The sequence below is a fragment of the Camarhynchus parvulus genome, chromosome 13 (assembly GCF_901933205.1).
Source record: "Camarhynchus parvulus chromosome 13, STF_HiC, whole genome shotgun sequence".
NCBI classification, from domain to species: Eukaryota; Metazoa; Chordata; class Aves; order Passeriformes; family Thraupidae; genus Camarhynchus; species Camarhynchus parvulus.
In genome coordinates this window covers 13,628,789-13,653,945 of record NC_044583.1, presented here as the reverse complement: position 1 = coordinate 13,653,945, position 25,157 = coordinate 13,628,789, and the positions used below count along the sequence as shown (strand labels likewise).

Below are 25,157 nucleotides of genomic sequence, written 5' to 3'. Positions count from 1 at the left end.
CATTTTTGGCATAAATACATCCAGGTTCTTGCTCCTGTGAAACAGATCACTGCAGTGATCAACAAAAAACCCCCAAAATCTCTTTCCTTCTTAACAATCATTATTTTATTAATATATTTTACAAGATTGCAGTTGAAATCATTTAAATACAAACTTTTTTTTTTTATACAGAAAGTGTAATAAAGTTAAAATAGTTCCTTGTGTAATTCATAGCATTATTGCAATGCTTACAAAATTTTGCATAGAGTGTGCAAGGATTGATGTTATTTGATACAAAAAAGCTTTTTATTTTCCCACACAACCACACACATACATAAATTAAAAAGAAAAAAAAAAGCCAAACAAATCTGAATTTCATCATGAGAACTGTGATAAGACTTTAAATTCATTTTGTCCTGTTTACACGATCAAGGTCATTGGTGGTTTTCAGAGTAGAGGTCAGACAAGGTGTTTTCCCATCACAGATGAAAACTGCTGTAGCACGGGGGTCATGCCTTTTATGCTGCTGCTGTAGATGAACAAGGTTTCCTTTGACTCTCACTGAATGTTTTGCTGTTGGCTCTACAAGTATGGAGCTTTTTTGGGTGAATACTGACAGCTCTGTTGGCATTTGCTTGCAGGGAAACGAATTCAAATACAGGGTGGGAAAAAATAAACAAAGCCACAAGGAAAATCCAGATCCAGCAGGTCAGTCCCTTCCCTGCTCCCAAACCACCACAGAGGGCAGATCCAGACCAAGGTCTGGTCAGAGCTCAGGGAAAGCTCTGGCCTAGGGAGGAATCCAGGTGTGGATGCTGTCCACTCAGCCCTTCTCTGACACACACAGTGGACACTGCTTGCTCAGATCTGCCCTTTCTGAGGTTCCTGCCACTCTTACTCTGCAGGATTTGTTCATCTTCACTCGCTCTGATAACCCACAAAAAGGGATGAGAAAGTGAACTCCTCCAGCAGTGCCTGCCCTCAGGAGTTGCTGCTCTCAAGGTGGCCAAAGGCTCATGAGAGCAGCACCCAACAATGAGCAGCATCATTTATCCACTCAGGCTGCAGGTACACATCATCTTGTACCACCTGCAGAAACCCTAAAACTGCCAAAGTGTCTCTCTATCCATCACAGAGTGCACAGGGCCAGAGGAGGACCCAGCTGAAGACAAAACCATCAGGCTGTGTTGGTGTGGGAGGTCACTCCCTGCTCTAAGGGAACCACCCTGGAGAGATCCAGCCCTGGTGTGGGGGGCTGGTGGGCTTTGCAGCTAAGAGAGCGTGGGAGAAGCTCTAACAGCAACATTTTTTTTCAGCTACAATCCAAGCTTCAGCAAAAATAGCACCACCCACAAATAATTGCTCTCTTGCTCTCCAGTGTGAGCCTGCCTCAAGATGTTTCAAGGACTCCATTATGAGGAAATTTTTAAGAGACCAAAGGACATACATTGCTTTAGGAAGAGAAAATGCATTTAGCAGGAAAGGTTTCGGAGGGCTCTATCTCCTATCAGTGGTTAAGCCTTTGAATGGGGAAAAAATGTAAGAGTACAATGCAATTTAAAATTCCTGTTACATGCAAAGATGCACACGACTTGTGCTTTGCAATGGGCCTGTTCCTATAACAACAAATATGCTGGAAATGGTAAAACTTTCCATTTGGGTAGGACCCCATGAGAGGCTCCAAAGAGCCCTTTTCAATCTCAGAAGAGAAGACTGTTTAGCTAAAGCTGCATGTTTTTATCTGAAGCATTTGGTGGCACAATGTAAATGTAACATTTTCACAGAAATTCCTCCTGATATTTTCTCTTCCTGGTGGAAAGTTTCAACCAACTAAATGAGGCAAACATACAATTACATATAATTTCACAGTGGATTTACCCCTCCTGCTCTTTAATCCCTGTTAAAAGCTAACAAAAGCCCAACCCATGGAGATCAGCTGCCTCAAAGGAAACCTGACTTCCTCTGAACAGGCAGCCCATCACTCCTGACTGGTGGCACAAAATCCCAGCCACCACAGGGCTTCCAGCTGCAAGAAGGTGAGACATGTCCTGGGAGAGACAGCAGCGCTAACTTTGCTGCAGGAATGACACTTGTAGCAAATTAATTTTTTAAGGGACTTGCACCTCTAGTTTAAAGTGATTTGGATGGGAAATCTCTGTGGGGCACTCTGATTGTATTTCCTTCTTCGTTTCAGATAAAAATCCTGCAGCTTTAAATATCCATCTTTTGCTGCGTTCTTTATACCGTGTGTCGCTTTTCACAAGGGCACAATACAATTCAAGTGGCAGGACAAGAGAGGCTGGAATGATAAAGCCTCAGGGCTGGATGTGCATAACCAGGGGCCTCTCAACCACAGCAGACTTAAAAGCTTTCTAAATACAAGCTATTCACTATAATTTCCATCCAAGCCCCAAGCCACTGTGGTTATTGTGGATGGAAACAACACCCCAGCAATCTTGAACAGCCCGAGCTCTAAGTGGTTTCAGTGACAGTAATTCCACTGAGCTCCATGAAAAGATCAAGCATAATTGCCACCATATTTAGTAAAATGGATGTTATTAATTTAAAGTATAATAGTGCAAAGGGACAGAGACGTTGACTGCATTACTGTGATTAGGGTGATGTCTCTCCCCATTTCTTCCCCTTCCCTCCTACCTGCCTTGTTTAATTCACTCCACTCTTGCTTGAATAACCTCAGCACCACGTCAGTGTTTAACCCTGCTCCACTCACAGCCATAAACTTGGCTACATCAGCTGTGAATACACAGCAACTGCCAGGCAGAATTTACCTGGAAGTCCCCAGTTTTATCATCATGCCACTGCTACACGCAGGTTTTGGGTTTTGGGGGCTGCTGGATTTGAGAGCAGGATGCCAGCTACCAAAACGTTACACAGCAATTTCAGAGCTGAGGAAAAAAAAGGTTAAAATGGGGAAAAGGGAACAGTCCTGAGCAGCAAGGGCAATAAAAAGGCTGGTATTTTCACATTCCAAAAGCACCAAAGCAGTGCTTGGCAAAGCTTGGCAGGAACACGCCCTGTGCTTGCTGGGGTGAATTCTGGATGATGACATTTCAAAATTTAAAATGTCAGCCATAAAAAAGAGCACAGCCTCTAGCTTTTTTTCCTTTTTTCTACTTTTTTCCCCTTTTTTTTTACTGTAGGTACTTCTAAAATGAAATCATTGCAGCAGTTACTCTTCTCCACAAAGCAGCCACTGGAGCTCCTGCCCTGCTAATGCTCAGGTGAACAGCTGGCACCATTTGCTCAGTTTATTTATACTTCCAGGCCAGGATGCTGTCTTTAAGCTTTCTGGGCTGTTTCTCCACATTTCAGATTTCAGGTAACCTTGCCCTCTGCACACATTTCAAGATTTTTCACATTATTTCCTCCTCTCCCTGCTAACCAAGTTAGAGCCTTCCTGCCACTTTATTCTCTCAAATGCAGCTTTATGATACACCTGCATTTCTCCTACCCAGTTCAGAAAAAGCACCATTAAAGTTAATGCATTTCAGGCATGAGGGCAACCAGAGAGGGATGAACTTCTTGAAGTCTTTGGTCTTTGTCTCTCTCTCTTTTGCAATGTGAAACTTAAAGCCATAAGAACAAACATAAGGAAAATTGGCTTTTGTTGTAAACCAGTGTATATGAGAGTGTGTGTATGTATATCTGTGTGCATGTGTGAGCATCTTATAGCAACAAAATGAATTTTCACTAGGTTGTGATGTGAGCTAGCCGCCTTAAGTTCCACAGGAATCTCCCTTTAACCTTGGAGCAATTTCTAGGGAGGAGTTTTTATTTAGCCATCATTTTGCTATACCATGTACTGCAGATTGTATTTTTAGGCTTATGCCTTCAAAGTTAGTTTGTGCAACGTGATATTTATCATAAGAGGAGAAAAAAACCCCCACAACCCTTCCAAAACACAGCTGTTAGACAGCACATGACTGAGGTAACCAAATACAAATCACTCCTGCACATACCCAGTCTTCTAAAAATGAATACTTAGGAGAGGCTTTATAAATATTGTAGTAGTTTCTGGCTTCCCCTTTTGATGACTTCCTTTACTGTTAACATCTCTTTGTACTATTTAATTATGGGGTAATATGCTTCAAAATGAATAAAAAACCCAAACAAACCAACAGCCAAAAAACCCCACAAAGAAACTTGGAGAATGGGTACAGATGTGCAGCCATTATCAGGAACTCTCCTTTTGCTAATGGCAAAGTCTTTTTGCTTTAGGAGAACCATCCTCCCCCAGCTATGACAGCAGGCTCACACACTACATATGGATAAGGTGAACATTGACTCATTCTCTGACCCTTTACTAAAGTGTCACATTTACAGCAAACTGGACGAGGTTTGCAGCCCTATAAAGAGCCAGCACACATAAATGCATTTATGACTGCTGCATGGCTGCCCCAGGTGCACTGACACTGTGGCACAGTCCCTTGGTTAGCATTTGGGTGGGGTTTTGGTTCTCACAGCTGCAATGCAGGGCCTGGTTCTGGCAGTGCTCTCACTGCCCTCAGCTCCCAGCTCAGGCCATGAACTCATCACCATCTCTCCCACTGAGCTCAGCAGACACAAACTAAACTCCATTTTGAGATCAACCCCATCTCCCAAACAGCAAAGGCTCCGCTGAACTGAACTTCAGGCCCAATTCACAAGGAAATGTCTCTGGCATTTTGTCAGTGGTAGGTAAAGCACGGGGATGAAATTCCAGTCAGGGAAGCTCTGGATTAAATGGATTCAGGGAAAAGCAGCCCACACAGGTACAGCTACTGTGAGGGATTTCTGGGCAAGGCAGGAGGAGAAGGGACTCTCCTGCACTTGCCTTGTCCAGCATGAAAGTCACCCCTTCACAACAAACTCTGGAGAGTGAGAGGGCTGCATGTGCAGGCAGCTTTTTAAACAAAATGCCTGTTTTTTCCCATGGGATCTGAGACACAGTCCTGTTTGCTCAGCTTTCACAGAATCCTGGAAAGGTTTGGGATGAAAGGGACCTTAAATCATCCAGTTCCAGCCCCCTGCCATGGGCAGGGACACCTTCCACTAGACCAGGCTACTACAAGCCCCATCCACCACTACCATCCATTCTCTGGGCAGCCTGTGCCAGGGCCTCACCACCCTCACAGCAAAGAGTTTCTTCCTAGTATTTACCTTAACCCTGCTTGCTGTCTGTTTGAAGCCCTGTTAGTCCCTGCTCTTGTAAAAAGTCCTCTCCAGCTCTCCTGGAGCCCCTTTAGGCCTTGGAGGGGCTCTGAGGTCTCCCTGCAGCCTTCTCTTCTCCAGGTGAGCACCCCCAGCACTCCAGAGGGGCTCCAGCCCTCAGAGCATCTTTGTGCTCCCCAATGTGTCCCCATCCTTCTGATGCTGGGACCCCCGGAGCTGGACACAGCACTGCAGGTGGGGTCTCACAAGAGCTCAGAATCCCCTCCCTTGACTGCTTTTGATGCAGCCCAGGACAGGATTGGCTTTCTGGGCTGTGAGTGCACTCCAAGCCATGTTGAGCTTCTCCTCAACCAACAACCCAAGTCCTTCTCCTCAGGAACATTCCTGACCCAGTCTCTGCCCAGCCTGTGTTTATGTTTGCCACTTGCTGATCAGCACAGGCAGCATCACCCAAACCACTGTTTTAAAACTCAAGTGGTGTTCATACGATCTACAAGTCCCTACAAGGGTTCATTCTTTCTAGAAACAATTCCTCACATTTCAACACAACACATAATTTTATGTTTTTTAAGATGGAAACGTGGTTAAAATATATCGAAACAATTATTTCTTTCAGTAGACATAATCAAGGTACCTTTTGTTCACCTCAGAGAAGCATCTGCAGTGATGGCACAGATGTTAAGGTCATTTCCTAGCAGCTCCCCAGCAGAAATTCACACCAAGATATGAATGTCCTTAGCAGTTTCATGGCTGCTGTGACATGAGAAGGTGATAACCTCATCCAAGAGCCCAGCTGGGAAAAGCAGCTGCTCAAAATTAATTTGTTGGGATGGAAATTGGGAGCAGCCAGAGGGTGGCACAGGGATGAGGACTGAGCCACTGGTGTGTCTGGAGCAGAGCACAGAAATCAGGATGCAGCATCCTGGCGGGCTCAGCCCTGCCTTCCTCACCCACCTGAGCACTCCCAGGGCTGGGAAGTTGATCTGATTTATTGACAGGAACTCTTCCTGCAGCACATGTCCTCAAGCTGCTCACATAGGATTTGGTTATGGATTGGGCCATGCTTGCTATGAGGTTTGTGATCAGTATTCAATGAAACAAGGAAAAAAAAATCTGCAGTAAATGTAGGACTATGAATGGGACTTCAGCCATGGCCCCAGAGGTAATGTACACAGTATTTTGCTATATTTAACATGGTAAGAAAAAAAAAAAGTCTGTATCATTCTAGGTGCCCCTACAGTCTTAATGTATTTCATCAATATCTGTTTTAAGTTGTACAACCAGTTCCCAAGACACCCTCCTGTCCCTCCCCCCCAAATAAACTAGATTTAATAACAAGATAAATATGATGTGCTTCTCCTTGCTGAGTGCATTGACTTAAGGCATAGGCACAATTCCCCTCTTTGAACAGAGATGGTACAGTCCTGTGTCCCAATACAATTGTTACCCTGGGTGACCCTTTGCATTCAAATGTTGACTCAAGACATAATAATTACAGGAATCATTCATTAGCAAATAGCTTGAATTCATTAATTTACCAGAAAGCATTATTGAAACCAAAGGAAAGAATTCAATCCTCTTTCAGGAGTAAATGTTTTTGGGAGTGCTGCTTTGTTGGGCAGCAACACATCCAATCTAAACTCCAAAGAAATCTTCTCTGAGTCCAATCAGTTTTGGATTAAGCCAGAATTGTTAATTAAAAAATAAAAAAAAAAAAAATCAAGCCCTGGTACTCTCGAGACCACAAGAAAATACATGAAAAGCTGTAAGAAAAGGGAATTGGCTAAATTATTTCTAAAGATTTCTGTCAGCTATGTTTTATCTTGAAAATCACTTGAAGAATACCAGCTTTGGTTAGATATCACTAGGGATGGGCACAGATCTGTCTTATTTGCACATGAGGTAATATTTCAAAAGCGTCTCAGTGGCTCAGAAACCTTGCTGTCCTCGTGAGATTTGTTGTCACTTGGAAACTTTTGCCTTAATTGGTATATTTGGTTTTTTAAAGGATTTTTTACGTACATGTGGATGAAATTATGGGTCAGATTTCAATGATCTGGGCTCTTATCATTATTTTTCAAACCTTCAAAAGTGGAAGTAATGTTACCAGATCAGATTTTTGTGTTTAATCCTGCCCATGACTCCTAGACTTTAAAATAAGGAAAAAAAATGCAACCATGATAAGATTCAACCACAGAGTTTTGGGGACTCAAATTCTAGAGGAACCAGCATCCAAAGCCCTTCCTTTCAATAATCTGGCTTTGTCACAATCTTTATAAATCCTTAAATAAAGTCTTTCATTGTCAGCATCTCTGATAATTGCAGTTTCCACCAAATCTAAGTGATGTTGGACTGTATATTTTGAAAAGAAAGATGACAAAAATTCTGGTGTTAACATCTACATTATTCACTTAATTTTATGATTTTCTCAGTTTCTAGTTAATTTTCTCTGTTTCTACAGGTATTTAGTAATGTCCAAATCTTAAATCTTCACACCTTCACACCAAATGTGCTCAAAATTGAAGGTGTTAACGGGGAGTTTGTAGGGTGATCCAGGACACCTGTTAGCAAAAGAGGTTCAAAGCTTTTCTACTTATTCCAACTTTCACAATTTTGTTCCTCCCAATAACTAAGTACAACACCAATTTTGCCAGCACCGAGATGATTTTAGGTTATTGTTAGACCTGATGTGTCACACTTGAATAGCACAAGGCATCCTTGGCATGCACAGGCCAGTGTTGAACCCCTTCAGAAAACCACATTTCTTATTTCAGCAAGAAGGTCTGGACTTTCCTGCTGGTCAAGTGCATCCATCTCTCCCAACAGGGAGCCATGCTTCAGGTGGTAATTAAAGAGTAATTTAACCTCAGGTATCTCGGATCACTGTAGGTGATCAGCACAGCACATCTGGCTGTTTTGTTGTTTTTAAAACTATTTCTTTTTCACGCCACCGATTTAATGGCACAAAAATAATCAGAGATGCTTCTCTTCCCTTTGGATGATGGTGGCTCTGCAATGGTTCCAGGGTCTTGCCCAGCCAGCAATCCCACTGCTCTGAGAACATGATCAAAAACGAGGGGTGATCATTGCACTGTCTTAATACAGAAGGGTCCAGGGGAGCATCAGATCCAATTCAGCAGATTGTACCAGTAAATTTTGGTGTGGGAAAGAGAAATGCTACACAAATGTAACAGGGTCACCCTGGGATTCCTTGTACTGAAACATCATTTTACACAGAGGATATATATATATATATATCTTATATATATTTTTTTATATATATATTCACACACACGCGCGCGCACACACAAAAAAAGTCTTTGATAGGCTTTCTGTGTTCTAGTAAAAATAGTTGGCAGCTGGATCTGTGAGACCAGAACTGGCTTTTGTGCTGCCTGTGATGCCCCTCTGCACATTGTCTCTCAAAGGCAGACGCTCGTGTTTATCTGGCAGGTGGAGCTGCTGCCTGCCTGAGACAGGAACAGCCTCCCATTGGGACACACACAGAGCTCGTAGATTTTTTGCCTGGACCCTGCAGAAGAGGAAGATCCTTGAGGCAAGTTAGGTAGTTTGATTTTTGCAGAATTCAACGTTATCTGGAGTCAAATGTGGCGAGAGAGAGAGAAAAAAGAGAGAATTAGCGGGGAGCTGTTATTTCTGATTTAAAGAAAGAGTTGTTATTTCTGATTTCTGTATTTAAAGAAGCTTCCTCCAGACAGCTCAGCTACTGCAAAAACTGGGTAGGGAAGTGTTTTAGGATGGGAAAGTCTGATACAAATCTGGGTGGGCACATTATCTGCCTTTACCACGACCTCCAGTCTGTTTCTGCTGATGGACCTACCGTGTTTTCTTGGCTTTTGGTTTCCACATCTCTAGGAATCCAATCCCAGGTTTGGACTGACCCAAGCAGAGGCACCCCACTGTCAGATGGAGAGCATGAATGGTTCACACCCACCCAACCACACTGCTCCTCCATCAGGATCTCTGTCACTGTGATCCCATTGCCAGTTACACTTGCAGGCTCCCAGCACTGACTTTTATGTATATTTTATGTATATTTTATGCATATTTTATGTATATGTGTAACACTTTTGTGTATATTAAAAAGAACTCAAATGCTCTAACAGTCCTAAATTCTTCCTTACAAAACAACATAAGGCAAACAACATGTGGCAGCTCTCAGACATGTGGCAGCTGCAGGGGAGTGCTCTGGCATCAGCCAGAATACAGTAAAATAACCTGAGCCCCAGAATAATACAGGGTGACTGAGAATATCAGCAATGACAGTAAGAATCTCCCAGTTTAGTATCCACCCATCTCATGTCCTGAAAGACACAAGCCAATTTATGCATTTAAAAGCATGATAGTATTGAAAGCAACTGCTTGAAGTTGTGAAATGCCTTGGATTTCAATCTCAGTGTATTACGTTGGGTTTTTTTTTTCTGGTATTTTTCAGATTCTTTTTCTTAACACCCATGGTCTAGGTTTGGACTGTCTTAAAAAGCAAATGTTTAGAAATAACAGAAACTACAATTAAAAAGTCTTTCTATTTTTTACCCCTGACACTAAGATAGGTAAATCTTAACTTATGTGGGAGCCCTCTTGCCTGGAGGTTTGTGTTCCATGGGCAGCTCCTCCTGACAAGGGTCTCAGTGGTTTTTCCACTGGGAGCTGCTCGGCCTCATGCTTTGGTGTCTTCCATCACTGTGGCAGGAGGAGGGGATGAGAAAACATCAAAACAATGTGCCCACATGATTTTGTGACACCAGAAGAGGCTTAACACCTACTTTACTTTTGCTCCAAGTTATCAGCTTTAATTGCTCTCTCTTCCCCTTTGGAAGTTTCTCCGGTGCAACAACCTGTGTCTCCCAATGTTCCCTTTCATTCCAGAATGAAGCATCAGCCACAAAAGCTTTTCAGATCAATACCAGTGAATTAAGCTCTTCTTATAGAATAATATATGATAAAAGATTTAATTATGCTGGCCAAGTAAATCTTGTTTTAAAGTGACAAGGAAACAAAGAATTTAGGAGCAGTGTGCATTTTACAGCTGCATAAATCTGCTGAAACAACAGATGCTATTATCCATGCACTTTAAAAATAATGAATCAGCCTTTGCCACGGAGTGAGCCTGATTTGCATGGGATGTGTTTGATCAGGGTGAGCAGGAATGAAGTCAGGAGAGCCCCCTGTCCCCAGGGTTCCACACACAGCAGCCTGGTGACACACAGCTCTGCAGGGGACCCTTGGCTTCCCTGCAGGGCCTTGCACTCACCTCTCCATCTTTGGATTCCAGCCTGAGCTCTGTCCTGCACGTGGCCTTCAGGCTGCCGGCCTCGGCGTTGATCTCGATGCCCTTGGGAGCCTCCATCACCAGCGCGCGCGTGGGCGACTCCAGCCTGCAACACACGGGGGGAGACAGATCCTGATCAAGTCCCTGTGCTGTACCTGTGCTGCTACACCATCCTGCAACACACGGGGGGAGACAGATCCTGATCAGGTCCCTGGGCTGTACCTGTGCTGCCCCAGCCTGCAACACACGGGGGGAGACAGCTCCTGATCAGGCTGCTGGTACTGCCCCAGCCTGCAACAACACACAGTGGGGACAGCTTGTGTTCAGGTCCCTGTGCTGCATCACCCTGCAACACACAGGGGGGACACAGCCCGTGGGATCCTGCTCAGGCTCAGGCTGTGCTGCCCCTCAGACCCTGCTGATGTGCAGGTTCTCACCTGCTTCCAGAGGAAAAGGTTCATGCACGATAAAACACACCCCAAATCCGATCTGCTACCATTCCATGCCAGCTTTGCTGCCAGCTTTTCTCTTGCTGGGCCAAGAGAAAAGGGGTAATGAAGCCACCCCCAAGGTCAGCTGGCTCTTTAATCTGGTTCTGCTTTCTCACTAATCAGTGCTAATGGGATATCAGCAAAGCTGAGCACCTACACAGAGGGTGCAGGTGTTTCTCTTCCTCACACCCCTGTTCAAACAGGAATAAATGAGTTCTCCTGACTTCCTACAACGTGAGATTTGGAAGGGTTTAAGGATACAAGGAAATAAATGAAAACAATGAGGCTGAAGACCTCAAAATTTGTGGTCTCCAGTCCTAGGCTCACATCACACCAGGCATGCCCATGTGGTCTGCAGAGCTTCAGCCCCTCCTAAATGTGGACACACTGCACAGGCCTCTGACAGCCCTGTTACAGCCCTGTGACACAGCCAGACCTTTAACTTCAGGGTTAATGCTGTCAAGTGCAGAAGCACAAGCTTCAGTCTTCCTTGTTCATCATCCATTTTTAGGTCTTCTATTATCCTTGTCTCTTTCTTATTTATAATACAGTTTCTCATTACTCTCTGTATTGCAAATGGTTATAAAAAACCAACTCTCCCTCTTTGGGAATATCCTCTTAGTTGATTTCATCACCATTTATTTACTGTAGGGTCACAAGATCTGTGGTGTCCTCAGGTGAGGCAGGTGGGAGGGCTGGAGCAGAAGCTGCTCTGCTTTGCCAGTTTTGGGCTGGCAGCACTGACCAAAGCTGGGCAGGGGCAGCCCAGCACCACCCCCAGCTCTCCTGGGCAGCTCTCAGGGTTTGCCTGCATCAGCTCTTTCTCTGCTCTCAGATATATAATCATTTGTGCATGTAAGTGTGTCCTTAAATGGACTCCTGCTGGTACTGAGACAACATTAGGGGGGACTGAGGGAATTCAGCTGTATTTATGGCAGCCAACAGTTCAATAAAGCACAGGCACAGCTCCCTCTGTGTGGCACTTTTCAAGTTACGACTTTCCCTCTTTTCAGTGTCTTCATATTGCTGCTTTTTGAACACCTTTCCCTCAAGACCCCAAACTTATCCATAATTTCCTGGCTGACTTAACTAAATTTAAATTTCAGGGAGCAATTGAGGCATATGCAGCCTAAGGAATGAGTGTGGTCTCATGGCTAGCAGCCCTGCACAACCCCTCTGAGTTGCTTTTTGTTTTCTGCAGGGAAGCCACGTTTTCTGTAAACTTCTGATTCCTTCCACTGGTATCACCCCTCAGCTGGTTCCTGTGTGAGGAACCTAAGGTTAAGACTGCTGTAAATCCCCTTTTTTTTTTCCTGTCTGAATTGCAGCTTGCATGGAGGACAAAAAGCTGTCTGAGCTGTATTTTCCCTGGAGATTTCTGCCCAGGGATTCAGCACACACTCACCCCTGGTGTACCTCACAGGCTGGTGTTTGCTCTGAGAAACAAAGGACCCTCTGCTTGCCCCAAGCCCCCAGGCTCTGTGCTGCAGGGTCTGGCACACATTCCTTCTGCTCCACAGGCAGGATCCTCAGGAGGAGCAGCAGAGAGCTTGGGCCAGTTATATCTTAAATCATGGAGCTAAATTCACCAGAGGATGTGTCCAATTTCAGAGGATGTGTCCAAACCCCAAGACAGCTGAGGTAATCTGAAGATAAAATAATTCCTAAGAACATGGCCTGGTGACTCTCCAGCTCTCCAACATCTCAGTGACTCTCCAATTTCTTTGATGTCCTGGCTGTCTCAATTTATTTGTTCATCTGTTAATCTTTTAGCTTTTCTATCCGCTGAGAAATAAATCTCCTAGGTACAAAGCAGTGTTCAGACACCTCAGTGCAAACACTCCTTTGCAGCAGCCCCCAGTTCCTGCTCTGTGCAGGAGCAGCCTCCCAGTCCCACACCTTCACTGGAGAGAGAGGAGAGCTGGGAAAGCTGTGGAAGTCTTGGGGGAGGATCAATAGAGGAGCTTCATGCACGTCTTTCCCTGTGCACACAGGTACCCTGAACAGCCAACTGAGTTAAAATTCAAGCTTTGAATAAGCTACCAATGATCTGGAGTGTCCTAGACAAGCCAAAGTTTTATTCTCTTTCAGGTGTAACAAAGTGATGGAGTTATTCTCCCTCCTCCACCTGGAGAAGTGGAATAACAGCATCTTGCAGACACTGTTGAAAACCATGTTAATTCTGGATGCATTCTAATCCATGCAGAGTTTCTTTCCTCATGGAGGCTTTCCTCTGAAGAGCCCATGGTGTGACGTGGGACAAAGACACTACAACAGCCAGGGCTTTGCTGCTGCTCCATCATCCTCCTCACTGAGCCCCATCCCACCATCCCACATCACAGCCTCAAACAGCTGCAATCCTGATTCACACTGATTCAACCCAAACCCAACCCTTTAACGCTGAAAATACAACTTTAAAGCCCAGGGATCTCTTTAGAACCTTACAACTACAGAAATGTTTGAAAATACCAGGACAGCAAAGTGCAGCTCTTTCAATCATGAACACCTTGGTCTGCAGCCCACATGGCTTTGTGCTTGTGCTGTGGTTTGGAGCCTGACTCTTCTCTCTCCTCCATGTTCCATACTGCTGTAAATCCATCTTTTTGGGACTCTTCTCCCAATTTATACTACTGTAAAGGAGGACAGGAAGGTCTTAAAAATTGTTTCCTTGGTATTTAAGGGGCATATGTTTGTAAAGGATTTAATTTGATTATTTTCTGATATCCTGAATGAATCCCTGAGTCACCTGACCATAAACCAGGAGCTGCAAAATCTATGCAAAGCCAGAGAAAGCAGTCGAGGAGTTTATGCTCTGGGGCTTTGAGCAATGTTTACTGAACACTTTCATTTGAAGCAGGCGTTTAAGAGACGCTCTGCTTTTAAACCTAATTCTGCCTTCCAGAGCAGAACCAATTTGGAGACTAATAATGAAAGAAAATGATTTAGAGATGAACAGATAATTCATTCAAAATCAACATTTGTTTTCCAGTGTGATACTCCAGAGCTTTTAGTGGGATTCCCATCTCCTGGTGAGGTGTAAGCCTGTACTTAGAGCAGTAGGCTGGAAAGGTGGCTGCATGAATATAGATTGTTTCATTATTTGCTCCTGCTCTTGAATTTTCCATCCCAGCAACTGGCACATAAGCCCTTTTTATTGACCATGGGTGCTGCTTATTTTTGCTCCAGTATTTGCAGGACTGGATTTTGACCTCTCTCCCAGAGCTGGGCAAGAAGGGTAAATGCAATGCTGTGCACAGTTACAGCTTGCTGAATTCAGCACTGAGATAAGCCACTGCCATGAAATTGCTTGTCCCACCTGCAGTCCCCTGGGAGGTGGATGAAGAGACATTCTCCTGTCTGGGTGACTCCCCACAACTTGGGAACTATTCCTCTGCATCCCAAGGTTTCATGTAAGTCCAAATTTTTTTTAAAAAGACACAAGTAACAGGATTTTCAGAACTATCCAAGTTCCCAAGTTCCACTTATTACAACGGGTGTTAGCTACTTTTGAAAATCCCATTGAGCACCTAAATGCCGTAACAAATCTGACCCTTAATCTCAGTTCTTAGCTCTGCAACAGAGGTAATAGCACTTCCCAACTCCATGGGGAGGATGGGAAGATAAATATATTAGCAGTTGTGAAGCCTTTATATACTGCAATAACTGAGGCCAGGGAAGTCACCATGGCCAGGAATAAATGGCTGGCACGTGGATAACTGATCCTTCCCAAGCTGCACTGCTGGGCTTTTACCTCCATCAAAAATAGTGTTAGTCCTGTTCCTCCCCCTGAGCACACTCAGCTCCAGCTCACCACCCTTAATGGACAGTGCTAAATGTGTCTCTTAAGCCCCTCTACTCCATCCTACCACCAAAGCACCTCCTGTTTTAAAGAGAGGTGGTGGCATGTGGGCACCTCGCAGTGAACCCCTGGAAATCGATGGGAATTCTGTGCTCCTGAAAACCAACATGGAAGAAAAAAAAAATTCAGTGTCATCCCTGCTTTGCTTTGGGAACTTTGGCAGTAATTTAAAGGAAATCAGCCCATGAGTTTGTATTGTGGTTCCAGAGAAAGTCATTCACTTGGAAAGATCATTACTTACCCAGATTTTTAGTTTTCATTTCTTTCATCATAAACAGCCACATTAATCACCTCAGCACCATGGAATCTATTTCCTTCTTGTCCCTCCCCTCACCCCTCCAGCACAATGCAGCATTTTCCTTACTCTTATGAACAGCCTTTTGAATTTTGGGAAAAAGGGAAGGTATTAAAGATGTGCAGGCTGCTGATGTGCTTCCAATACAGTGGGCATAATTCTGTTAAAAAGTTAAATATAATGTAAATAGTTCAGGGAGAAGATTTGCCCAGGTTCAGCACTGATGCAAAAATTACTTGCAATCTGTGCCTTGCACCAAAGGCTACAGGAGAGGAGAGGGATAATCCTCAACATGTGCAAGGAGTTCCTGTGAGCTGAGCACCTTCTGCTGCCACTTTATAATTGTTCTCATTTTTTCTTTCTTTTTCTTTTTAACTAGGAATGGCCTCAAGCTTCAGAATTCCTTGTCCCCGCAAGGGGCTTTTTCTGTGTGGGGAACAAACACTGCTTGCAGTATGGAAATGGGAAGAGAAGTTCATGCACAGGATGTGAGGAGCATATGATGCAGCAGTGTGGTAACAGGAGCTAATTTAATTTTGCTTAGAAACCTCTGGACTGAGAACAGAGCATGTATTACTGCAGCTGTAGCCCATTACCTCTAATGACTCTAATTATTTTTTATGGTATCCATCTGACCAGCCATAAGATTCACGTTGAGCATAAAATTAGCCAATGTTAGCACCGTGCCTGCTTCTATCTCATACAATTGGTAAATTATTTCAGCAAGTAAACATGGAGCTCCATCAATTTACTAGTAATGAACCAGCTTCTTCAGCTGAAATTTGTTTTCAATTTTAGCTCCCTTGTTTCAATGAAATCAATGGGATCGCCCATTCCCAGCGACTTACACTTCTGACTTCATTATTTGTGTGTTATCTCATATATGTCAACTCCTAGAACAAAGCACAATGCTTTTCTCCCTATTAACAGGAAGTTAATTAAGTTTTACTGAATTGCAAAGAAGCCATGCTTAGTTTCTATTTTTAGAATGCCTAGAAATGTTTATTGTTATTATTTTTAATTGTCTTTACTTGTATTTGAACAGAAAAATGTTTGGGAGGAGGAGCAACAGGTTGAGCCTTGACTAACCTGGCAAAAACCTCAACTGAAAATAAGTTCAAGCAAAGTTTTGTCTCTGCCCTGAGCTCTCCCCTTCATCACTAGAATTCCTTCCCACTGGTATTGCCATTTCATGGCAAAAACATAGGCTAAAATATGGTAAGAACAGTGAGACTAATATAAAGCAGGAAAGAGAAAAAAAGGGAGATGGCCTTGGGACATCAGAGCCAGAGGTTAAAATCCAAAGGATTTTAAATGCACCATGTCTTTTCCTGAGACACCACGATTTTGACAAAATATGACCTAAGTGGCATAACACAAAAGCAGCAAGCACTCTGAGAGCTTGCAGAAGAGATCATCACTAATAAGAAAATATGTATCCCTGTTATTTATTGCCTAGCATTGACATAAATCTTGTTTTCAATTACATGCTAATGAAGCACACCAATTACTGTTTGAATAGGGACATCTGATTACAGTCTCAATCAACAGAAATAAATCTTGCTTATGGAACGTTTCCAGGGTGTTTTCTTTAGAAACATTAATTAGAGAAGTAAACAAGGATATATTATTATCATGTCATCCAATTGTAAATCCTGCCTATCACTGTAAATACTGGTTAGTCTGACAGTGTGCATCACCACAGTTTCCAGTGTTTATGCTGCAAATCTAATGAGTGACAATTCCAGTGCAGCCATAATCTGAAAGAGATTGTTATGGTTTCAGGTCCAAAACCTTATGCAATTTATAATGTAATACACTGAACAGTAAATGAAAATTATTTTAGCTATCTCCACAAACCACAGGTAATTCCCAAGCAAAACCCACCTAAATCTGTCAGAGAGAGACCTGACAGGTGCAGAGGTCTAATGATGCTTTATTGGAAATTACAGTTTTCTAATTGGGTTAGAGATAAGTCTGGTTCAAATGGCAGGGGGTGCAACAAATTTTCTCATCTGTGTTTGGGCAACACAGATGCTGAAGAGATTTTGTACAAAGCTGAATCAAGAGAAAGATAAAAAGGAGTTGAAAATTACCCTTGTGCTAACTTTGTAAGCTTTACTGTTTCCTTGGATAGGGAACCTTGTGTTTACAACTTTTCTTTTTTTGTTTTAAAATAGAGCTCTTACAGCTTCAAGGAGTGCTTCACCACCAGCACTGTAATAAATCTGCTGCTGGTTTTGGTAACTTCATCTCAGAGCCCAATGGACCAGTTTATGCATTTTTCACCCAGTTTGAATTATGGGTCCTGTGTTTAGTGAACTTTTCCTGAAGAGAGCTTGATGCTAAAACAATATTCTTCTGACCATGTAATGGACATATCTTATTATCTCTTCAGAGGTCACAACTCTGTGAAAAGGGCTGACTGAAGCAGTGAAACCATCACAAAGGAGGGCAAAGCCAGCATCAGGAAGATGCTCAGCTAAATTAAAAGATTTGAGAGGGTCCAGACAAATGAGTAATCAGAGGAGTTTGTAGGGAGGGAATTGTCTTGCAGCACCAAGCAGGTGAGAACCAGCTCTCATTCTCCCTCCAAAAAAATGCCATTCCTCAGCAAGAGGAGAGGTTTGAACATATGGTTCCTCCCACCACACTGCAAATTCCCTGCTGCAGTCTTCCAGTACACTTTGCACTAGCTGAGGCTGATTCAGAGCACTAAAAAGCAGCAAAACTAAGAAAACATAGAGCAGTCAAAATACAACTGTAAATTCCTTGTGATTGCCTACTATGCTACAGCACAAGAATTGCTGAAGGCAAGGTAATTATGTAAAGTTGTCTTAAATGTCTTAGGGTAGTTTTGTTTCTTGTTTTAAAGTAATTTTTGGAATAGTTTACCAGAAGCCAAATATAGTATTTAGAAGACAAAACCTGAGATCAAGCAGATGATATCAAATTAATCTAGGGAGAAAAATGACTGTGTAATACTACTGAGATCTACTTTCATTATGAACTGGAGAAGTGGTGAAGGGCAGAGATTGTCTAAGAAAAAAGCGCAAGATTAATGTTCAACGAAGTGGAGGTATGGCTGAGAAAATTAAAATCATCTGGATAATTAAAAAATTCTGTTGATTATAAATCAAGGAGGGAAATTATCATAGAAATTGGGAGATAGTTGAACACGATGTGTGGTAAATACAGATGTGGTTTAAAAAGATGATGTGTTTAAGCAGACAGAGAAGGGATTCAGAGATGTAAAAATAATTATTCTTATTTTAAGTGTAGAGATGACTGCAACGTCCCTCTCCTCACCTGGGCTGGTCCAGCTTCCAGCCTTAACTGACAAGCTGGGACAGTCAGATCCATCTGTGTGCTGAGTGGTGGGAACAGTCAGAATTGAGACAGAAAATGACATTATCACAAGAAAGCTGAGCTCTAACCAAGGCACAGTGCTGCTGCTGCTGCTGCTGATGCTACTGGCTGGCATCTAAGAGCCCATAATTATTTTTATTACAACCTGACCACAGCTCCTTGAACATTTACATAGACCAGGTCAAAACTGCTCAAATGACAGTCTGGAAATTTCTTCATGGCTAAGAGTCTGGAAATTTCTTCATGTCTGACCTGTGTGTGTTAACCAGGGGGTTTGGCATTGCAGTGTGGCTGTGCCTCTGATCCCACTGCCCACAGCCTCCCAAACCAGAGTTACACATGCCTCATCTACCTAAACCACCCATTTATTTTGCTTATTATGTAACTTCTTGCAATAAATTAAAACAAATGGAAAGAAAATAAATTCCTCCTCCTGTTGGCTGCACTAACGACCAGGCTCATTTCACACACGGAGAGAAAATAATTACTTTTCATGTTACCATAATTGCCTAAACCACAAATGCATTTTTTAAGAAACAAAGGTTGGGCTGGTGTAAGTTTCTAATTACAGGTTGAAAGCTTCTAATTAAAAGGCATCAATTGGAAGGAACCCTTTCAAGCAGAATTGCAGAAGAAGCTGCTAAGACTGGGTATTAGCTTGATGCACTGTCACCGTGCTGGGGGGAGAAAAAGAAGCAGAAATCAAATGTTGTGGCTCTTCCTCAGGGCCACTGACACCGTTTGCTACCCAATGTCTCACCAAGCGCTGCCCCCAGGGACACAGAGGAGATGAACACATCACAGGGGAGGGCTGGAGGGCCACATTTCACAGCAACCCTGAGCCACCGGCACAGGGACAGTGATGCTGAACCAGAGGGAACACTTCAGGCTGCAATCAGCTTTTTCCTGACGTTTATACAGCCTGCTGGATGGCAGCAGGAGGACAAAGCCACCTGAGCTAGGCTAAAATGATAAAACACCATGAAAAGATGGATACTTGAGTGAGGTAAAATGTGCTGGATGAACAATTTGTATTTGTTAATATACGCAGGACATGCTGCTCAGATTTGGGGTGGCTGTCATGTGCAGTCAGTCACTGGATGAAATTGGGCCCAATCTCTGCTACTTTCATGATTTGCTCTTCTGCTTTACTCTGAAAGAAGGCAGCATGATGCAAATGCTTTATCTTATTCTCCTGTTTTTCAGAGTGTTGAAAAATCCTGCAGGGCAGACCAGCACGCCATCCCTGCCAGAGAAATTGCTTTCCTGTGATAACCCACACTCCAATGAGAGGATTACTGGCAGGGGTGCAGCACTATGCAAATATTGCAGTCATGAGCATCAGCCTTTGCATGCAGTCTCCTGCATCAGAACTACTTGAGGAAGAGATGTCGATCTGGATTTTCATTTTAAAATTACTTTTGAAGTTTGTCTGCCCATGGGGTTTTCACCTGCTGTTTGGTCAGTAATAAAGGAAAAGGGTCAGGTGGATTAAAATCTCACATGGATAGTGCTCAGGCTCAGCCTCCAGCACTCACTGCAGTGATGATTTACTCTTTTCTCCTCTCTGCTGGTTTATTCTATTCCTTCTAAAAAGACTGGCATTAATAGTAAATGACTTACAATGAGAAATACAGAGATAAGAAAGCTAGAAAGGATTTGGAATGGCAGAATAAAAAAAAACTGCTAAAAAAAAAAAGGTGTGTCTTTGTACATCATCTAGTCAGTGGTGATACCCTTTGGAAACATGTACACACTTGCCTAAGTGGATTTGAAGAGCTTATTTAGCATGACAAATTGGCTACAACCTGATGGGTATTTCTGAAAACCCATTCATGGACCTGTGGACACTCACATTCCCATGGCATATCCATTCATTGTACAGTCAATTTATAATGATTCCACCAAATTAAATCTTTATTAACAAACTTATTGACTCTAGCTTTGACTTATTGTCCCCCCTTTTAATTAACTGCAGTAATGAGACAAGCAGCATCCAATATAACAAACATTTTGTTTAAAACCTGCCATTTATTTCAAGCAGCTCCACTAAAAATGAAGGCTGAATTGCTATTTGCTAAATGTCAATTTTCACACTCTGTTGAACCTTTTCTGAAGGCTGTCAACCACAAATCTGCAGTCATCTTTTCCCCTCTGATCAGAGCTATATAGAGCATATAACAGGTTTTCAGTTACTTTTCATTTTTATGCGGAAGATATACCATTTTCTGTTCCCAGTATACTTTAAAAAAATTGTAAATGTGCATAAATTGTAAATGTAAAGGGATGCATATGCCAAGGCTGTGGCCTCTTTCACAGTCACAAGTTACACCAGCAATGTGGTTCTATGTCTGCATGTGCAAGGGCACAGGAATGATCCAGACTCCTCAAATCCAGCCCATTACCATGCAACAATACTGCACCATCCTCTTTTCCAAAGTGCTGGGCTCCTGCTCATAGCTGGGGAGATGTTTTCCCCTCCAGATCACTCATTCACAGCCTTGCTTTGGGAGGAACTCTAAAATAAAGTCAAGGAAAGGGCAAGACCACCATGGACAGAGCCCAGGACTCCTCCTGGGGGCCTTTTTGGCACAGAGGAGTTTGGAAGGGCAATGGGAGGGATGAGGAGCATTTGAACAAGTCAGGCTCAAAGCTCTTTGAGGGTGTAGAACAGAAAATCTTACAGCTCTTTGAGATTTCCAACTAATTTCTTGCTTTCAAATATGCGAAAGAAAATAGGTTGGGAAATGGTGTAGAGAAGAAAATAAAGGAATTGTGTGGGAGGGTGGAGGGAGGAAAGGAGCAGAGAGATAAAGAGATCAGGAAAAAAAAGCCCAACTTGCTGAAAATGAGAGTACAGAGATGTCTCCAAAGGGACTACTTTAATTTAGGGAAGAGAATGTTTTGCAAATTCTTAGCATCAATTTATTTTCAGCTAAACCCAAAACTGTTTTCTATTTATCTTTTTGCACATAATCACTCCTGAGTAAAACATGCATTCAGAGGCAAGGCGTGGCAATCCTTCAAGACAGATGTGCCAGATGATATTTTTCTGAACTGCAAGAGAGACTGTTGAGCCTGGTGGTGGCAATTCACCCTTTGCTGGGAGCTGGCCCTACTGGCATGAAGCCACCTCTTCTGGGGAGGGAAATCCCTGTCCTGCTTCACCTGGTGGGAAGTGGGAGCTGTGAACCCCTGCTGCTCACAGGTGTATGTCTCAAGCAGCTCTGCTTCCTTTCTTTGCCTCTCCTTTTGCTGGTTGGTATTTTCCATGGCGCCGCTGCTCTGAGTTGTTGACCTTGTTCATTTTAAGGCATTGAAACCTCTTCTCCTGCTCCTTGGGCCAAGCACAGCAAAATGAGATTGTGTTCAACATTTCTTGACTCTTGCAAGGTTCCTTCCATCGTTCCTTGGCCAAGTCTGCCTTTTGACTGTAATAACCTCCCCTGGATGTCTCTTTAGCAGGTAACAAAGACAATTCCACTTCCTAATGGAAGAGGTCAAATGGAGGTGAAGTGAAATAGATTAAAAACCAAAAAAGAACTGATGTCAGAAAAGCTGCTGCACCACTCAGTGGCATAACCCCTTTCTAGAACAGGTTTTTGGCTGTGATTTTCAATTCATTTTGCACTATTTTATTTTGATTTTAAAAAGGCAGCCGGGTAGGAGAACTGGCTTTGTGGCTGAAGCTGGGATTCAATTTCCAGCCCTGAGATTAAGTGCCTTTGTGACCACATCCAGTGGTTCCCTGCAGTCTGGTGGGGATGGCTCAGCACAGCCCAGGAGGAAGAATTCTCCCCAAAACAGCAAACTGAAACAGAAAAGTCTTTGCTGCTGATTTCTCCTAGTATACAAGTCAACTTATTGGAAAACTTCCTCACAGAATGGCCCCTCTGCTGCAAAGCACAGTCCTGAGCCATCACCTCCACAAGGAGCTTCTCCAGATGGTCCTGTGAGGTGGGAATGCCCCCAGGTGCACAGATCTCACCCCAAGCATTGCCCGTTAAAGAACTCAATAGAGTTACCTTGGGTACACAACAAGAGAAAGGAAATTGGACCTTAAAATCAACCTTAATTCTCCCTTTGCACAGCCAAACAAAATAATAATAATAATATTATTAATAACAACAACAACAACAACAACAACAACAACAGCAACAACAACAGCAACAACAACGACAACGAAGAAAAACTGCAAGAGAAAAAAAAGAATTATGGGTGGTTTTTATGGTCTTAGAAACCAAGAAAGATCAAAGCTGCAAGGTATAATTTCTTTTTCCTGGAATGACTTGCTTTTTCTGAATTGCCTGCACACTCATGGCACCTCTCAGCAGTCACATTAACACTATTGATTGTCTGCTTGGTAGGTAACAGGAGGAAAAATAAAACAGGCAAGAACTTAACTCTGTTCAGATTCCCCCAGTGCAACCGGAATGTGGATAATTTTTTTATGGGTGATCATCACTTCTAAAACCTTCCCAGTGCAAATTCCTGCTGTGGTCTTTGTGTCAGTAACCAAAGCCACCCAGCCAGGCCGGGCAGGAGTTGGAGCCTTCCCAGCTCCTCAAAATGCTGGTGTGTTCCTGTTCTTTGAGGGAAAGGCTGTGAGAAATGTCTTAATTTCTATCTTTTAGAGCTGCCAACCCTCCAGGTTTGCAAGGGCTCCAAGCCAAGGCTGGCCTGTCACCCCCCTGGTGACAGCATCCCACCCCCATGGCCCTGCTGCAGTGGATATCTCCAGCTCCAGAACAGGGAATCCTGTCCTCACTTGCTGGTCCCAAGGAATTAAGAACATTTGTTCCTATAAACCCGGTAAGAATATTTGTTGCTATAAACCCTATAAGAATATTTGTTGTTACAGACCAAATAAAACCCAGACAATGGTTCATGAGTCTTACCACACAGGTCCATCAACAGAAAGTGACCCTGGCTGAAACAGGAATGGAGAGAGAAACAGCTGCCTCTTAAAAAACCTGCAAATCCCCCCAAAATTACTTCTCTCTCCCTCAGACATTAAGTTCACTGCAGCTCTTCCCTCCATCTTATTCCAATTATTCTTGCAGTCATTTTCCCCCCCAGTATTCTGCCACAGAGCAAGTCCCCAGGAGTAAACAACATTTGCTGTTACCTAAAAATGCACATTTGCCATTTTTAGTTTATAGGTGATGACAGTAATGGAGTGAAACCAATGAAACCACAAAACCCCCAAACCAAAGAAAACATCCTCTGCTCTCCAAAAGAGCTCACTGAAACCACTTCAGCCCAGCTGCTCCTGTGGTGGATGAGGCAGGAACTGCAGAGAGCTGAGCTGCTCCAGTGGGAACTCAAGGGAAATATAGGTTGGATAGCAGGAAAAAGTTTTTTATGTAAAGAGCGATAAAGTTGTGGAATGGCTGCCCAGGGAGGTGGTGGAGTCCCCATCCCTGGGTGTGTTTAACAAAGCCTGGATGTGGCACTGGGTGCCAGGGTTTAGATGAGGTGTTGGGGCTGGGTTGGATTGGATGATCTTGAAGGTCTCTTCCAACGCAGCGATTCTGTGTGAATTCTGTGAATTTTGTGAACACCTACCAGGGCTGCTGGGCACAGCTCTGCCCCCATGGATGGGTGTGAAATGAAACCTGGGAAAGGTTCTACCCAGCAATGCTGACTTCCCTCCTAGCACACTTCCACCTCATCCTGAGTGTCTTTATCTCTGTAAAGGATATCTAGTAAAAAGCAGCCACATCCTGCCAGTCATGCTGCTTTAACTTTACTGCTCTAGTTAGAGGTGTAATGTGGGGAGAGCTTAAAGAGATATAACTGGACAGGTCTGTTTTAATTGTTCCCACCAGACCTGTGCTCCGTGACCTTGGACATCTACAGAGCCATAAATATGAGCTTTGATTGCTGTTCCCATAGTGACTGGCAGGAGGAACACAGTGGAGGCTGGACCAGGATTGCTTCAAGCAGGCAAGCAGCAACTGGAAATCATTAAGTTCAGAGACTCTGGGGACACTAATGTCACTGTAGGCCAGCCAGCCTGGAAGATAAACATTGCTGGGCACTGTGAAAATGATTTTTCTATTTGCTTTCCACTGAGAAAGTGAACTAGGCTTCACTTTAGGCACTAGGCTTGGCAAATGAGACCGTGAGCTCTTCTGAGGCATTTTTACCAGTGCCTTCTGCTGCTGGAGATGTCAGAGCTGCCAGTGGGGCCTGTCAGGCTTGTGCTGAGAGCACTGACTGCTGAGGAGCAGAGCAGCAGGCACAGCTGATCCATGGGGAATATTTCCACCTGGAACAAGACACATGAGAGGCTGAACCATCCAAAGCTGCAGGGCAGCAGGATTGTCCCTGCTCAGTGCCAAAGCCAGCCTGGTTATTTCTGTACCATTCTGCATTGTGCACTGAGGGCTGTCAGGGAGTTTGGTGTGGAAATCGGGCACCTCTGGCATCTCACTCCACATGGATTCAGGGAGGGAGAGGAATGCAGACTGCCCTGCAATACCCAGCTCTTGCTTTCACTGTGCTGTGAATTAACAGCACAAACAGAGCTCAAACAGCTCTAAACTATCCTGTTTCAATAGAAGGAATGGTAGAGTTTCAGGAAAAACACAGGCACGTGCTGGTGGCCTGAGTATGTATAAAAGCAGCTCAGGAATGTTGGTATTGGCTGAGGGCAGAGCAGGGAAAGCTGAGCTGAGCCAATGGCAGTTTCTG

At 43.6% G+C, this 25,157-nt stretch overlaps 1 protein-coding gene across 3 annotated transcripts in view; it reads right to left on the bottom strand.

The window, feature by feature from the left end:
* Window positions 1-137: 137 nt before the first annotated feature.
* The window catches only part of SGCD (sarcoglycan delta), a 309,200-nt gene continuing 284,180 nt past the window's right edge, over window positions 138-25,157 (bottom strand). For all 3 annotated transcript variants that reach the window (XM_030957170.1, XM_030957171.1, XM_030957169.1), the window contains 2 exons: window positions 10,427-10,550; window positions 138-8,747 (listed from right to left, as the gene is read on the bottom strand). In XM_030957170.1, coding sequence (XP_030813030.1) covers window positions 8,574-8,747; window positions 10,427-10,550 — 298 coding nt within the window. In that variant the 3' untranslated portion in view covers window positions 138-8,573. The remainder of the gene's footprint in view (window positions 8,748-10,426; window positions 10,551-25,157) is intronic.